This window comes from Delphinapterus leucas, chromosome 10 (genome assembly GCF_059928025.1).
Source record: "Delphinapterus leucas isolate spDelLeu-1000000601 "Yukka" chromosome 10, BTC_Dleu_Yukka2, whole genome shotgun sequence".
NCBI classification, from domain to species: domain Eukaryota; kingdom Metazoa; phylum Chordata; class Mammalia; order Artiodactyla; family Monodontidae; genus Delphinapterus; species Delphinapterus leucas.
The window spans coordinates 57,187,866-57,204,237 of NC_143138.1; the positions used below are offsets into that span (position 1 = coordinate 57,187,866).

At 38.5% G+C, this 16,372-nt stretch overlaps 1 protein-coding gene and 1 pseudogene across 8 annotated transcripts in view; both read left to right on the plus strand.

Moving 5' to 3' along the window:
• OXSR1 (oxidative stress responsive kinase 1) overlaps positions 1-16,372 on the plus strand; it is a 101,524-nt gene that overhangs the window by 24,898 nt on the left and 60,254 nt on the right. For 3 of the 8 annotated variants that reach the window (XM_089919066.1, XM_089919065.1, XM_089919064.1), the window contains exons 5-6: positions 7,001-7,534; positions 7,631-7,767. The exons of 4 other annotated variants lie outside the window; for them this stretch is intronic. In XM_089919066.1, the coding sequence (XP_089775192.1) occupies positions 7,518-7,534; positions 7,631-7,767 (154 nt within the window). In that variant the 5' untranslated portion in view covers positions 7,001-7,517. The remainder of the gene's footprint in view (positions 1-7,000; positions 7,535-7,630; positions 7,768-16,372) is intronic. One more of the 8 variants, XM_089919068.1, reaches the window with a different exon arrangement.
• On the plus strand, positions 7,774-16,370 carry LOC149748243 (transformer-2 protein homolog alpha pseudogene; annotated as a pseudogene).

Sequence of the window (16,372 nt, forward strand, 5' to 3'; positions counted from 1 at the left end):
TCTGTGTCTTTATTCCTGTCCTGGCCTTAGGTTCTTCAGAACGAGTTGTTTTTTCTTAGATTCCATATATATGTGTTAGCATACGGTATTTGTTTTTCTCTTTCTGACTGACTTCACTTTGTGTGACAGATTCTAGGTCCATCCACCTCACTACAAATACCTCAATTTCGTCTCTTTTTATGGCTGGGTAATATGTCATTGTATATATGTGCCACATCTTCTTTATCCATTCATCTGTCGATGGACACTTAGGTTGCTTCCATGTCCTGGTTAGTGTAAATAGAGCTGCAATGAACATTGTGGTATATGACTCTTTTTGAGTTATGGTTTTCTCAGGGTATATGCCCAGTAGTGGTATTGCTGGGTCATATGGTAGTTCTGTTTTTAGTTTTTTAAGGAACCTCCATACTGTTCTCCATAGTGGCTGTATCAATTTACATTCCCACCAACAGTGTAGGAGGGTTCCCTTTTCTCCACACCCTCTCCAGCATTTGTTGTTTGCAGATTTTTTGATGATGGCCATTCTGACCGGTGTGAGATGATACCTCATTGTAGTTTTGATTTGCATTTCTCTAATGATTAGTGATGTTGAGCATCCTTTCATGTGTTTATTGGCAATCTGTATATCTTCTTTGGAGAAATGTCTATTTAGGTCTTCTGCCCAATTTTGGATTGAGTTGTTTGTTTTCTTGATATTGAGCTGCATGAGCTGCTTGTATATTTTGGAGATTAATCCTTTGTAAGTTACTTCGTTTGCAAATATTTTCTCCCATTCTGAGGGTTGTCTTTTTGTCTTGTTTATGGTTTCCTTTGCTGTGCAAAAGCTTTTGAGTTTCATTAGGTCCCATTTGTTTATTTTTGTTTTATTTCCATTTCTCTAGGAGATGGGTCAAAAAGGATCTTGCTGTGATTTATGTCATAGAGTGTTCTGCCTATGTTTTCCTCTAAGAGTTTTATAGTGTCTGACCTTACATTTAGGTCTTTAATCCATTTTGAGTTTATTTTTGTGTATGGTGTTAAGGAGCATTATAATTTCATTCTTTTACATGAAGCCGTCCAGTTTTCCCAGCACCACTTATCGAAGAGGCAGTCTTTTCTCCATTGTATATTCTTGCCTCCTTTATCAAAGATAAGGTGACCATATGTGTGTGGGTTTATCTCTGGGCTTTCTATCCTGTCCCATTGATCCATATTGCTGTTTTTGTGCCAGTACCGTACTGCCTTGATTACTGTAGCTTTGTAGTATAGTCTGAAGACTGGAAGCCTGATTCCTCCAGCTCTGTTTTTCTTTCTCAAGATTGCTTTAGCTATTTGGGGTCTTTTTTGTTTCCATACAAATTGTGACATTTTTTTGTTCTAGTTCTGTGAAAAATGCCAGTGGTAGTTTCATAGGGATTGTGTTGAACCTGTAGATTGCTTTGGGTAGTATAGTCATTTTCACAATGTTGATTCTTCCAATCCAAGAACATGGTGTATCTTTCCATCTGTTTGTATCTTCTTTAACTTCTTTCATCAGTGTCTTATAGTTTTCTGCATACAGGTCTTTTGTCTCCTTAGGTAGGTTTATTCCTAGGTATTTTATTCTTTTTGTTGCAGTGATAAATGGGAGTGTTTCCTTAATTTTCCTTGCAGATTTTTCATCATTAGTGTATAGGAATGCAAGATATTTCTGTGCATTAATTTTGTAACCTGCTACTTTACTAAATTCATTGATTAGCTCTAGTAGTTTTCTGGTAGCAGCTTTAGGATTCTCTATGTACAGTATCATGTCATCTGCAAACAGTGACAGTTTTACTTCTTCTTTTCCAATTTGGGTTCCTTTTATTTCTTTTTCTTCTTTGAGTGCTGTGGCTAAAACTTCCAAAACCATGTTGAATAAGAGTGGTGAGAGTGGGCAACCTTGTCTTGTTCCTGATCTTAGTGGAAATGGTTTCAGTTTTTCACCATTGAGAACAATGTTCACTGTGGGTTTGTCATATATGGCCTTTATTATGTTGAGGTAAATTCCCTCTATGCCTACTTTCTGGAGGGTTTTTATCATAAATGTGTGTTGAGTTTTGTCAAAAGCTTTTTTCTGCATCTATTGAGATTATCATATGGTTTTTATCCTTCAGTTTGTTAATATGGTGTATCACGTTGATTGATTTGCATATATTGAAGAATCCTTGCATTCCTGGGATAAACCCCACTTGATCATGGTGTATGATCCTTTTAATGTGCTGTTGGATTCTGTTTGCTAGTATTTTGTTGAGGATTTTTGCAACTATGTTCATCAGTGATATTGGCCTATAGTTTTCTTTTTTTGTGACATCTTTGTCTGGTTTTGGTGTCAGGGTGATGGTAGAATGAGTTTGGGAGTGTTCCTCCCTCTGCTATATTTTGGAAGAGTTTGAGAAGGATAAGTGTTAGCTCTTCTCTAAATGTTTGATAGAATTTGCCTGTGAAGCCATCTGGTCCTGGGCTTTTGTTTGTTGGAAGATTTTTAATCACAGTTTCAATTTCAGTGCTTATGATTGGTCTGTTTATATTTTCTATTTCTTCCTGGTTCAGTCTCGGAAGGTTGTACTTTTCTAAGAATTTGTCCATTTCTTCCAGGTTGTCCATTTTATTGGCATACAGTTGCTTGTAGTAATCTCTCATGATCCTTTGTATTTCTGCAGTGTCAGTTGTTACTTCTCCTTTTTCATTTCTAATTCTGTTGATTTGAGTCTTCTCCCTTTTTTTCTTGATGAGTCTGGCTAATGGTTTATCAATTTTGTTTATCTTCTTAAAGAACCAGCTTTTAGTTTTATTGATCTTTGCTATCGTTTCTTTCATTTCTTTTTCATTTATTTCTGATCTGATCTTCATGATTTCTTTCCTTCTGCTAACTTTGGGGTTTTTTTGTTCTTCTTTCTCTAGTTGCTTTAGATGTAAGGTTAGGTTGTTCATTTGAGATTTTTCTTGTTTCTTGAGGTAGGATTGTATTGCTATAAACTTCCCTCTTAGAACTGCTTTTGCTACATCCCATAGGTTTTGGGTTGTCATGTTTTCATTGTCATTTGTTTTTAGGTATGTTTTGATTTCCTCTTTGATTTCTTCATTGATCTCTTGGTTATTTAGTAGCATAATTTTTAGCCTCATGTGTTTGTATTTTTTACAGTTTTTTTCCTGTAATTGATATCTAGCCTCATAGCGTTGTGGTCGGAGAAGATACTTGATATGCTTTCAGTTTTCTTAAATTTACCAAGGCTTGATTTGTGAACCAAGATATGATCTATCCTGGAGAATGTTCTGTGCGCACTTGAGAAGAAAGTGTAATCTGCTGTTTTTGGATGGAATGTCCTATAAATATCAATTAAATCCATCTTGTTTAATGTGTCATTTAAAGCTTGTGTTTCCTTATTTATTTTCATTTTGGTTGATCTGTCCATTGGTGAAAGTGTGGCGTTGAAGTCCCCTACTATTATTGTGTTACTGTGGATTACCCCTTTTATGGCTGTTATCATTTGCCTTAAGTATTGAGGTGCTCCTATGTTGGAACGTGCATAAATATTTACAGTTGTTATATCTTCTTGGATTGATCCCTTGATCATTATGTAGTGTCCTTCTTTGTCTCTTGTAATAGTCTTTATTTTAAAGTCTATTTTGTCTGATATGAGAATTGCTACTCCAGGTTTCTTTTGGTTTACATTTGCATGGAATATGTTTTTCCATCAACACACTTTCAGTCTGTATGTGTCCCTAGGTCTGAAGTGGGTCTCTCATAGACAGCATATATACGGGTCTTGTTTTTGTATCCATTCAGCCAGTCTGTGTCTTTTGGTTGGAGCATTTAATCCATTTACAGTTAAGGTAATTATCGATATGTATGTTCCTATTACCATTTTCTTAATTGTTTTGGGTTTGTTACAGTAGGTCTTTTCCTTCTCTTGTGTTTCCTGCCTAGAGAAGTTCCTTTAGCATTTGTTGTAAAGCAGGTTTGGTGGTGCTGAATTCTGTTAGCTTTTGCTTGTCTGTAAAGGTTTTAATTTCTCCATTGAATCTGAGTGAGATCCTTGCTGGATAGAGTAACCTTGGTTGTAGGTTTTTCCCTTTCATCACTTTAAATATATCCTGCCACTCCCTTCTGGCTTGCAGAGTTTCTGCTGAAAGATCAGCTGTTAACCTTATGAGGATTCCCTTGTATGTTATTTGTTGCTTTTCCCTTGCTGCTTCAATATTTTTTCTTTGTATTTAATTTTTGATATTTTGATTAATATGTGTCTTGGTGTGTTTCTCCTTGGATTTATCCTGTATGGGTTTTCTGCACTTCCTGGACTTGATCAACTATTTCCTTTCCCATATTGGGAAGTTTTCAGCTATAATCTCTTCAAATATTTTCTCAGTCCCTTTCTTTTTCCCTTCTTCTTCTAGGACCCCTATAATTTGAATGTTGGTCCGTTTAATGTTGTCCCAGAGGTCTCTGTGACTTTCCTCAATTCTCTTCATTCTTTTTTCTTTATTCTGCTCTGTGGTAGTTATTTCCACTATTTTATCTTCCAGGTCACTTATCCGTTCTTCTGCCTCAGTTATTCTGCTGTTGATTCCTTCTAGAGAATTTTTAAATTTCATTTATTGTGTTGTTCATCATTGTTTATTTGCTCTTTAGTTCTTCTAGGTCCTTATTAAATGTTTCTTGTATTTTCTCCATTCTATTTCCAAGATTTTAGATCATCTTTACTATCATTACTCTGAATTCTTTTTCAGGTAGACTGCCTATTTCCTCTTCATTTGTTTAGTCTGGTGGGTTTTTACCTTGCTCCTTCATCTGCTGTGTATTTCTCTGTCTTCTCATTTTGCTTAACTTACTGTGTTTGGGGTCTCCTTTTTGCAGCCTACAGGTTTGTAGTTCCCGTTGTTTTTGGTGTCTGCCCCCAGCGGGGATGGTTGGTTCAGTGGGTTGTGTAGGCTTCCTGGTGGAGGGGACTGGTGCCTGTGTTCTGGTAGATGAGGCTGGATCTTGTCTTTCTGGTGGGCAGGTCCACGTTTGGTGGTGTGTTTTGGGGTGTCTGTGACCTTATTGTGATTTTAGGCAGCCTCTCTGCTAATGGGTGGGGTTGTGTTCCTGTCTTGCTAGTTGTTTGGCATGGGGTGTCCAGCACTGGAGCTTGCTGGTCATTGAGTGGAGCTGGGTCTTAGCATTGAGATGGAGATCTCTGGGAGAGCTCTTGCCGATTGATATTATGTGGGGCTGGGAGGTCTGTGGTCAACCAATGTCCTGAACTCGGCTCTCCCACTTCAGAGGCTCAGGCCTGACAGCCAGCCGGACCACCAGGACCCTGTCAGCCACACGACTTTCGGAAGTCTGAGGTCCTCTGCCAGCGTTCAGTAGGTGTTCTGTACGAGTTGTTCCACACATAGATGTAATTTTGATGTATTTGTGGGGAGGAAGGTGACCTCCACGTCTTACTCCTCCTCTATCTTGAAGGTTTCTCTCTTCACGCTATTTAGTTTTGAAGTGTTCCATACTCACAGATCAATCAAGGAAAAGCTTGAGGGCAGATTTAGGGAAATCTTCCATTACTCCTGTTGCTAGAGGATCTACATTTCATGTTTTTTCCTTTGTGCTTAGTCTAGTTTCACTTGCTCATAGAGTACTACGTGCAGTGGCCTTCTTCCTGGCAATTCAGACAAGAGTTCCTAGCATGAAATGTATCAGGCTGCACCTGATACTTGAGCTTGGCGGGCTGCGTGCAGAAGCTCTACACATGACACCTTGGCTCAGCGGGGCCATGTGCAGAGATGTTGTGCCTGGCCCTGTGAGCTGGAGCCTTGAGCAGCACTAGCAGCACACAGCTACTCCACATTCTGGATTTAACTGGTTATTTCTTCCTGGTGATGTTTAACCTGATTTATATTCCTCTGTTTCCTACAAATTAAAACAAGACCCTAAGTGTTGTTTGGACAGAATATTTTGTAGGTGATGCTGTGTACTTCATATTGCATCACATCAGGAAGTAGTATTTACTATCTGGTTGTATCTTTAACGGTGATATTAATTTTGATTGCTTAAGATTATGACAGCCAGGCCTCTCCATGGAAAAGTAAGCTTTATTTCCCTTTGCAGCAAGCAAGTAATCTGTGGGATGATACTTTGGCACTGTGAGTATCCAGTTCCCCAGTCTTTTGTCTAATGATTTTTAGCATCCATTAACAATCCTTGCTTGTCTCAATTAGTTTGTCAGGGGTTGCAGAATGGTAATTTTTCCTATTGCGCCCTTTTTTTTTTTTTTTTTTTTTACAGTTATAAACTGGCATTCTTCTCTGTAAAGGAACTTTCCCTTATTAACTGGGGCTTTTTGATTAACCTATACTGTAGTTCCTACTGAAAAGGCAGGATAAATGTGTTTTTTTAAGGACCAATTTTCAGAGTAAAAAGTTAGTTTAATAATCACTGCCAGTGATTTTTTTTTTTTCCTTTTTCCCATTGAGTAATGCTTTCATTTTTTGGAGTATCACTATATAGACTCAAGGATTTTTATATATTCAGTGTCTTTCTCAGCTATACTCTATTCTTTTGATGCTCAGGTTATCCAAAATTTTGTCAATGGGAGTCCCTTCAAGCTTTCTGTTGTGTCCTTTTGACATGAATCCATCAATCTTTGATAACTTCCTTGATTTTTAGTTCAGGATAAAGGTTCACATTTATATTGCTTTTCTCAGAATCAGTGAATATTCTAAGAAGCCCTGATCCTTTTTATGGGGAGTGGTATTTAGAAAGTATAACTTGGATTCTTGGGATGCTCATTGCTGCTACTTTGTCATTGTTTCTAGTTGAAAGAGCTTGGAAATATATTGTAGCATATTAAAAATAAGTCATAATTTGACAGTTCAAGTTTAATATTACAGACGTTTAAAACTTTAAAATTATATTTGAATCTCTTTACTCTTACACAGAAAATCTTGTTTCCCCCATATTAACATAATTAATTACATACTTTATCCTGCACTATTATATTTACAACTATTTCTGCTTTAGTCCTTAGAATAAAGTGTAAGCGTTGCTGATTGCAAACAGTGGACCCTTGGTATGTATAGATTGAAGATTTTGTTATGGTTACTGAAACACCCATGCCATGTAGTAAATTAGACATTTTCTTATGGCATGGATTTGAATGATGTGGCAAGATGGAGAGGACAAGTGAGTGATGGAGCTGCCTGACTTTCCCATCACTGTGCGACTTGTTTGCGTATATATTTTATGTGGAAGCATGATCTTCCATTTTGGATTGTAGGGTTACACAAAAGAGAATCCATGTTTATTTGCCATGTCAACACCATTACTCATTGAGCACCTTACTTACCCTGAGAGCCTTTAAAGGAAAGTCGTAGGCTTTAGAATTAAATTCCAGGTTTTCTACTTAGCAGTTGTGTCACTGGGCAAACTTTTTCAACTCTTTGAACCTATTTTCTTGTCTGTTAAATGGGGATGCCTTTCTGCATTTCAGGGTATTGGGGAGGAGTAAATGAGATGACTATGCAAAGCATCCCCCACTATGCTGACATGTAATAGGTGCGCAAGAAATTTTAATCATTAATAATAATAATCCCTTGTTATTTGATGCTTTTCAGTGTAGCCAGAATCACCTTTTTGTTTCAATCCCATTAGTGACACACTGGAGAAACTGGATTACTTTGTTAAAGGCCCTGTTCATATGATGATTGGAAGCCTTGCTAACACCAACCACCTTTCAAGATGGTGGTCAAGCATGGTTCTTTCAGTATGGACAGATATGGGAATATTAGGTAATATTGTATCTTTCGTTTTTGATCACCTACAGCATAATTTTCTTTATATGTAATTTACAAAAATGTATAATACAGAGTTTTTAATGTTTTGCTAAAAAGCCCTCTGATGAACAGGAATAAGTTGTCTGCTTAATTCTGTTATCCATAGCTGTATGCCAGCCCACCCTTTCTGCTACTCCTAAGCAGAATGCCTTAAAAAAAATTTTTTTTTTAAAGAATCCCCGTTCCTCTCTCAGTGAGTATATGTCCTGATCACAGAAAGGGCAGGATATGTAGCTGAGTGGGATGTCTTTTCAGTGTACCTCTCTGTTCCTCCTGGTCTTAAGTTTCCTGGGATTGTGCCCAATTTTTCTAGCATAGCACTCAGCAGATTTCCTGGTTGATAATTTTCAAATATATTCCAGGCATTAATTCTTTTTATAATTACTTATAATTTTATGAGTCAACTTAATCTTATATCTAAATGTTTACTTTTAAAATATTAAAAATTTTGCATCTTTTTTAAGAAAATGTAATCTTTTGTAGTTATAAAGTAAATACATATTCAAACTGAAGAGATACATTAAGTAATATTTAGAAAACAAAAGATAGAAGTAAGCACAACTTAAAAAAATTTTTTTTAAATAGGAGGAAATTGTCAAGATAGCTCAATTAAAAAGCCTTTCATCAAATGCTTGTTGATTACCAATACACTGGTGAATCAAACCATCAGTTCCTTGCTATTATGGGCCTTATAGCTAATAAGTAAAAGTTATAATTAAGTAATTATAAGAGTGTAGAGTGCCATGAAGAAGTATCAGGTATCATGGGAATAAGTACCAGGAGAACCTAACTTTATTGAGGGAGAATGGCTGTGGCAAGATAGACAGAGACTGCCTTTAGGAGGTGATGTTCTTCAGGAGACCTGAAGAATAGGTAATAATTAGCCAGGTGAAATGGGAGGTGGAGGTGGTATCGGGAAGAATGGGAGAAGGAATCCAGAGATAGAGGGAACACTGTACTGAGAGTGACTGGAGGCCGGCTAGAGCAGTGTGGTGTGTCCTGGGAACTGATGGGGGATCACAGCTGGAGCAGAGAGAGTGAGAGGAGGGGACCATTGCGAAGCAGGGGCTCCATGTGAATAATTTAAAAATGTAAATAGCCAGAGTTAATAGAAGTCTGTTTAGGCTACATTCTTCTATATTCACTTCCTCAGCCAAAATATTTAAATCAAAAGCATATTTTTGATGTAGCAACATTGTACTGATATAGAATTTAATAAGCTCATTAAATGTAAAATGAATTGCAACTGGCAGTCTTAAGCCCATCGACCAAATGGACAACATGGTCAAAATAAGTTTAAGTGTGTCAATATTATAATTATTTTGTAATGCTCCCTTATGACTATAATATTCTTATCTTTTGTTAATTAAATAATTAGAACTCTGATATTGAGTGTTGGAATTTATTAGTATAGAAAGTTAATCTTTAGAAATTAGAATCACTTTCTATCTAAATAGCTGTTTCTACCGTTTATTAGCACCAAACTGCAATATAAGATTTTTAGAAATCAAAGTAATTAAGAAAGCTTCTGAAGATTTTGCTGGAGCCTGCGACCGAGTGGGAGTGGAGTGGAGCAGCTGTTGTTGCCGACTCTTTCCTCCTTCCCACGGTCCAGTCAGCTGGTTGATCAGGCCATCGGCCCTCAAGCTGAGACTTGTCTCTTATTTAGTTCTGGGGAGTGCCTGGCCGACATGAGTGATGTAGAGGAGAACAACTTCGAGGGCAGAGAGTCTCACTCTCAGTCAAAATCTCCAGCGGGAACTCCTGCTCATGTAAAATTGGAGAGCAGGTCAGGATCTCGTAGTCCATCAAGAGTTTCCAAACGCTTTGAATCCCATTCTCGATCAAGATCAAAATCCAGGTCGAGGTCAAGGAGGCATTCTCATAGACGTTACACTTGATCCAGATCCCATTCTCACTCTCATAGGAGACGACCTCGAAGTAGGTCCTATACACCAGAATACCAGCGTCGAAGGAGCCAAAGTCATTCTCCAGTGTTTAACCGGAGAAGACATACAGGCAGCAGGGCAAATCCAGATCCCAACACTTGTCTAGGAGTGTTTGGCCTCAGTTTGTACACAACAGAGAGAGATCTTTGCGAAGTATTTTCTCGATATGGACCATTGAGTGGTGTCAATGTGGTTTATGAGCAGCGAACTGGACGATCACGAGGGTTTGCTTTTGTTTATTTCGAGAGAATAGATGACTCAAAGGAGGCTATGGAAAGCGCAAATGGAATGGAGCTGGACAGTAGAAGAATTCGTGTAGATTATTCTATCACCAAGAGAGCTCACACACCTACACCAGACATATACATGGGCAGACCAACTCATAGTGGTGGAGGTGGAAGAGGTGGCAGACGTCGAGATTCTAACCGTAATAGAGGATATGATCGTGGGTACGGCAGATATGAAGACTGTGATTACCAGTACAGAAGAAGATCACCTTCTCCGTACTATAGTCAATACAGATCACGATCAAGATCTCGTTCCTACAGCCCAAGACACTATTGATAAACAGAGTAGTTGCAGTTGAGGACATCTTTTTCTCTTTCTCTTTTTTTGTTTAATTCTGGATTTCCCCAAGCTTCTGATCCTTCCTACTCCTTAAAAAGAACCCTTAAAAAAATCTTTGGTTTATTTAGCTTCTACACTTTGTTGATTGTATTGCTGTTTTCTACCCCTTTTATTATATTCTTAGAGATGTAATTGTTGTCATTTTGGGTAGTTGAACATCTTGAGTAAAAGAGGAAACCCCAGTGTTATGCTTTTGTAAATGGTTTTTTGTTTGTTTTTTGCTTTTACAGAAGATTAACTCCTGCCTAATCAAATGAGGAAAGAAATGGTCTTTTTAAAGCTTCTTTTGTGTTAGATATTGTATTAGACATTGTATCAGAGAGCTGCATTTACTACAGACTCCTTTTTAAACTTTCTTTTGGGGAAGTTAGTAACATATAAAGTAGTTCAGTCATGTCAGGTTTGTCTGGGGTGGCGTGGAGCAATCAAATAGTTGAGTGTAGAAAGTTTGAAGCTATAGAAGAAAACACTTGGTCATTTCTTTTGAAGAATGGAATTTTTGAACCCTAAAAATTATGTCGTTTTTTAGAGATAAAAACCTTGTGGACTCCTACAAAACATGTTGTATTTAAAATACATTTGTTAAAACTTCAAAATGTTAAGTGTGATTTTTGTGTTGAAATTATTGAAGTTTAATCAGTGCAGGACAAGCCTTATTATTTAGAGCAGTTGTATGCTTTGATGTTAGAAATTTTGGTATTGGGAAAATGGTTTAAGCAGGCTATTGTATAGAGTCCTTAGAAATAGTGAGGGGAAGGGTAGTCTCCTTTCAAATAAAAGTTAATTTCTTTGGAAAAAAAAATAAGAAAGCTTCTAAAAGGAAAAGATGAAGGGGCTTCCCTGGTGCCGCAGTGGTTAAGAACCCGCCTGCCAATGCAGGGGACACAGGTTCGAGCCCTGGTCCGGGAAGATCCCACATCCTGCGGAGCAACTAAGCCCGTGTGCCACAGCTACGGAGCCTATGCTCTAGAACCCGCGAGCCCCAAGTACTGAGCCTGCGTGCCACAACTACTGAAGCCGGTGTGCCTACAGCCCATGTTCTGCAACAAGAGAAGCCACTGCAATGGGAAGCCCGCGCACTGCAATGAAGAGTAGCCCCCACTCGCCACAACTAGAGAAAGCCCACGTGCAGCAATGAAGACCCAACGCAGCCAAAAATAAATAAATAAATAAATTTATATGAAAAAACGTCGTTCCTAACAAATATTTAAAAAAAGGAAGGGGGGCTTCCCTGGTGGCACAGTGGTTAAAAATCTGCCTGCCAACGCAGGGGACAGTGGTTCGAGCCCTGGTTGGGGAAGATCCCACATGCCTTGGAGCAACTAAGCCTGTGCACCACAACTACTGAAGTCCGCGCTCCTATAGCCCATGCTCTGCAACAAGAGAAGCTGCTGCAATGAGAAGCCCGCGCACTGCAACAAAGAGTAGACTCTGCTCGCCACAACTAGAGAAAGCCCATGCGCACAACGAAGACCCGACGCAGCCAAAAATAAATAAATAAAATAAATTTATGAAAAGAAAAAGTTAAGTCTTAAAAAAAAAAGGATGAAGTACATGTAGGACTGAAAGGGACGAACTATAGAAATGCAGAAATCTAATTTAATTCACTGTGTTAGGGAATTATTTTGTGGTTTAAGGATGCTTTGTCATCTTCTAAGAGATAAAAGGCATGGGACTTCCTTGACCCGGAGCAGGACCCAGGTAAAAAATACCTGTTATTAAGAGTGACCAGGGCTTCCCTGGTGGTGCAGTGGTTGAGAGTCCGCCTGCCGATGCAGGGGACACGGATTCGTGCCCCGGTCCTGGAAGATCCCACATGCCGCGGAGTGGCTGGGCCCGTGAGCCATGGCTGCTGAGCCTGCGCGTCCGGAGCCTGTGCTCCGCAACGGGAGAGGCCACAACAGTGAGAGAGGCCCGCGTACCGCAAAAAAAAAAAAAAAAGTGACCAGCTTTGGATGGTCAAGCAATAATGGAGGGTGTTTCTGTTAATCTGAAATGGAATACTCAGACTAAGCAAATTGTGGTCCCTTTGAAAACTTATATGGCTTAGGAAGACACAAGCAACGCCCAGTGTCTAAAGATTGGTTAAAACTTCTTGGTAAAAATGCCTAACTAAAATGAGTGAGTTAATTCTGGACTCAAGAGTGTTTTTTCATAAAAATAAACTGTACAAATGAACATGTTGACTGAGTAATTTGATTGAGCTACAATTATCAGATTTAACAAGGGTCATTAACCAGCAGCTGCTTCACCACTTTTTCAATTTTTTTTTAATATTTAGTAATGATTTTCTTGGACAGTTAAAGTTTTGCATTGCTTTTTTTTTTTTGCGGTACGCGGGCCTCTCACTGCTGCGGCCCCTCCCGTTGCTGAGCACAGGCTCCGGACGCACAGGCTCAGCGGCCACGGCTCACGGGCCCAGCCGCGGGGTATGTGGGATCTTCCCGGACCGCGGCACGAACCCTTGTCCCCTGCATCGGCAGGCAGACTCTCAACCACTGCACCACCGTGGAAGCCCTGCATTGCTTTTTAAATGTTCTGTGCCATAGACTATGAAGGCAGACATGAAATGGTTTGGGGGAATAGATAATCTACCTACATTTTAATTTTTTGCTTTGTTACGAAATTTGTACCAAACCCCTCTTGTTTTCCATTATTTAATTTACTTGCTTTTACTCTAAGAAATTCTTGGGTTTCAGTGGACAGTGTTCATCAAGTAGCCTAGGTTGTTAAAATGCAACTTCTTGGGCCCTACCTCAGATCTCTTGAATGACAGTCTATAAGGTCTGGGAATCTGCATTTTTAACTAGTTTGCCAAGTAATTTCATGCATTAAAGTTCAAGAACAGATTATCCCTGTAGAATATTTCTTCCAGATTGTGCCTGAGGACATAATATGGTATATGCTGATACAGCCTTCCCTCATTGTTCCTTCTTTTCATTAGATATTAATTTGAATCATCCAGTGATAAATCTACAGTTTTCTTTTGCTTAGAGTATTTTACTTTCATCTTTCTCTGAGTTGATACAAAGAATTCTATGTACTTTTGATGTTTGAGGAGGCACCATCATCATGTTAGACGCTGCAAGATGCTGAGGAAATCATATGGAAAAGAAGTGGGGACCTTCCAGGACCAGTATTTGTCAGTTAAGGAGGAGGGTCTTAGTGGCATGATCATCCCTCCACCTATAAAAATCATATTGTTGGGAGGGAGACTAAAACTGAAAAGACAAGTTATCCCAGGGAAGAGGGGGCTTCTTATCCAGCCTTGTTTGGTATATCTGTTCTGGACATTGTCTGGGGGTGTGCACTGCTTTAATTTCCCTGTTGACCATTGGATGATGTGAAATCAACTAAAATTTTCTAAGACTTTGAAAAGGAGTTCCTGCTTCAAACTCTTTAAAAATACAGATCTAATAACTTTGGTGTGCCCTAGGGTCTTTGTTACTCCATTTCTTTGATCTTCCAGATTAGAAGTTCCCTGAAAGTCAGCAGTCACATGTTTTTGACATATTCTGTGGCACCTAGTTCTAGATCGCATGTAATATGACTTAATTGTTGAATGAATAAATTGTGTTTTTAATTCCTAGTAGGGGTTTCTCCCTTTGCGTTCCTTATTTTAGATATTCTTTATATTACAAACATTTAACTCAGCTGGGATTTATACATATGTTTTCTTACCGAGCAGTTCTTATATGGCCTGGATTTCTCAGAAGAATGAAATACATGCCTGTTGGTATAGTCACTTTGCTTTTTGGGAGTTGATGTGTGATTGGTTAAACTAAACAGAACAAAACTTCTTCCTTAGGCCCCCTCTTTGTGAACCAGTCTTGTGAATCCCAGCAATAAAGAGGGGAAAGTGTTAGAAAAAGTTACCTAGAATCTGAAGCCTCCCTGGTTCTTTGTCTACAGAGAGTAAACTGCCCGTCTCCTGCTGGAGGTGGGGTGTGGTCGTGGCCTGGCTTCCAGGATAGGGAGGAGGGATCTGGGAATCTTATTCTGCCTTATATGAACTTTCAACCAGTTTTCCTGTGTTCAGCCCTTTCCTTCAGTACCCCCTTACTTTCCCTTATGTGGTCTTTGGTGTTTGTATTCTGAGCCTTTCTGGAGCTCTAGGGTAGGGAATCTACTTTTTCCTAATTGATATACCTCCTGTGCAGGCACTGAAGTTACAGATTTTTCCACTCTGCATAATCAGTTACGTTTTTCTGCTTTCTCTCTTCTAGAAAATTAGTGCTATATCTCTTCTGTTATCTTCTTTCTTGCTTTCTTTTTTATTCTGGGTTTATGCCCTTGTTATCAAGCTTATCAAGTTAGTGGATTTCAAATGGGAGCTAAAGTAAACATGTGTTCAATTCTCTAATGTTTTCGAGGATTCCATCTAGACCACTTCTTTCCATCTGTTTGGAAGTACATTTTTTTCTTTTTAAGTGTGTGCAATAAAAAGCATCCACCAGGACATGTTTTCAACAGAAGCATTTGCCAAGAAATGGGCATCCAGCCTTTTCAGTGCAGTTTATGTTATGTTTCAGATTTCTTGGCACAGTTTTTAATATTGGAGATTGTTTTGCTTTGGTTCTGTGATCTTTATGGGCCATTGTACTGCCAGAAATCTGACCGATCTCTAGCAAACTTTTTTTTAATAATCATCAGTTATGGTAGACAGCATTCTGTGACTTTAATTACTATATGGGTGTCTTTTCCCTCCCTCTCTCCAATTTTTAGGAGGAGCATTATTTCCCATCCTGGGAAGAATGGGATTGATAATACATCTGGGCTGTTATTTTAAAAGAACTGCCATTTTTATTCTTTTCATATTTTTCTTTGCCTTACCTGTTTTATTTCTATTACTTATTAACCTGAAACATAATTTTAACCCTTAAATTCGTTTGCATACACATGTGATATTCTGTAATTTGACCTGCGTTTCAACTGTGTTTTATATCTTTATTTATACAATGTTGCATACTCTAATCTGATGTTGGAGGCCTAGATTGGTTTGTTATATCTTATACTAAAGTGTTATTGATGGGTATGGTTTACCTAGGGATTCTTCAGAGGTGATTAAAAATCATCTATTACCAGCCAGGAGATGGAAGCAACCTAAGTGTCCATCATCGGATGAATGGATAAAGAAGATGTGGCACATATATACAATGGAATATTACTCACCCATAAAAAGAAACGAAATTGAGTTATTTGTAGTGAGGTGGATGGACCTAGAGTCTGTCATACAGAGTGCAGTAAGTCAGAAAGAGAAAGACAAATACCATGTGCTAACACATATATATGGAATCTAAGGGAAAAAAAATGTCATGAAGAACCTAGGGGTAAGACGGGGAATAAAGACACAGACCTACTAGAGAATGGACTTGAGGATATGGGGAGGGGGAAGGGTAAGCTGTGACAAAGTGAGAGAGTGGCATGGACATATATCCACTACCAAACGTAAAATAAATAGCTAGTGGGAAGCAGCCGCATAGCACAGGGAGATCAGCTCGGTGCTTTGTGACCACCTAGAGGGGTGGGATAGGGAGGGTGGGAGGGAGGGAGATGCAAGAGGGAAGAGATATGGGAATATATGTATATGTATAACTGATTCACTTCGTTATAAAGCAGAAACTAACACACCATTGTAAAGCAATTATACTCCAATAAAGATGTTAAAAAAAATAAAATGAAAAAATATATATACAGAAAAGGGAAAAAAATCCTCTATTACCTTTTTCAGATTCTCATTAGAAGTCTAAAAAAGATGCTGGTGTAACACTACTATTTGGATATTAGCAGGCTGCTTTCTGTTTTAGAGTGGAATCGAGAATAAATTATTACTTTAAACTTCTGTATATCCTTATATTTACTATTTTTTCCTTTCTTTCCTACACAGCTAAGTTTATGAAAAGGTTTACATGTGTTTTGATGTAAAAATGGCTTTGAATTATATTGAATGAGTTAAAAAAATCATGGAAAACTGTGTTTTCTCT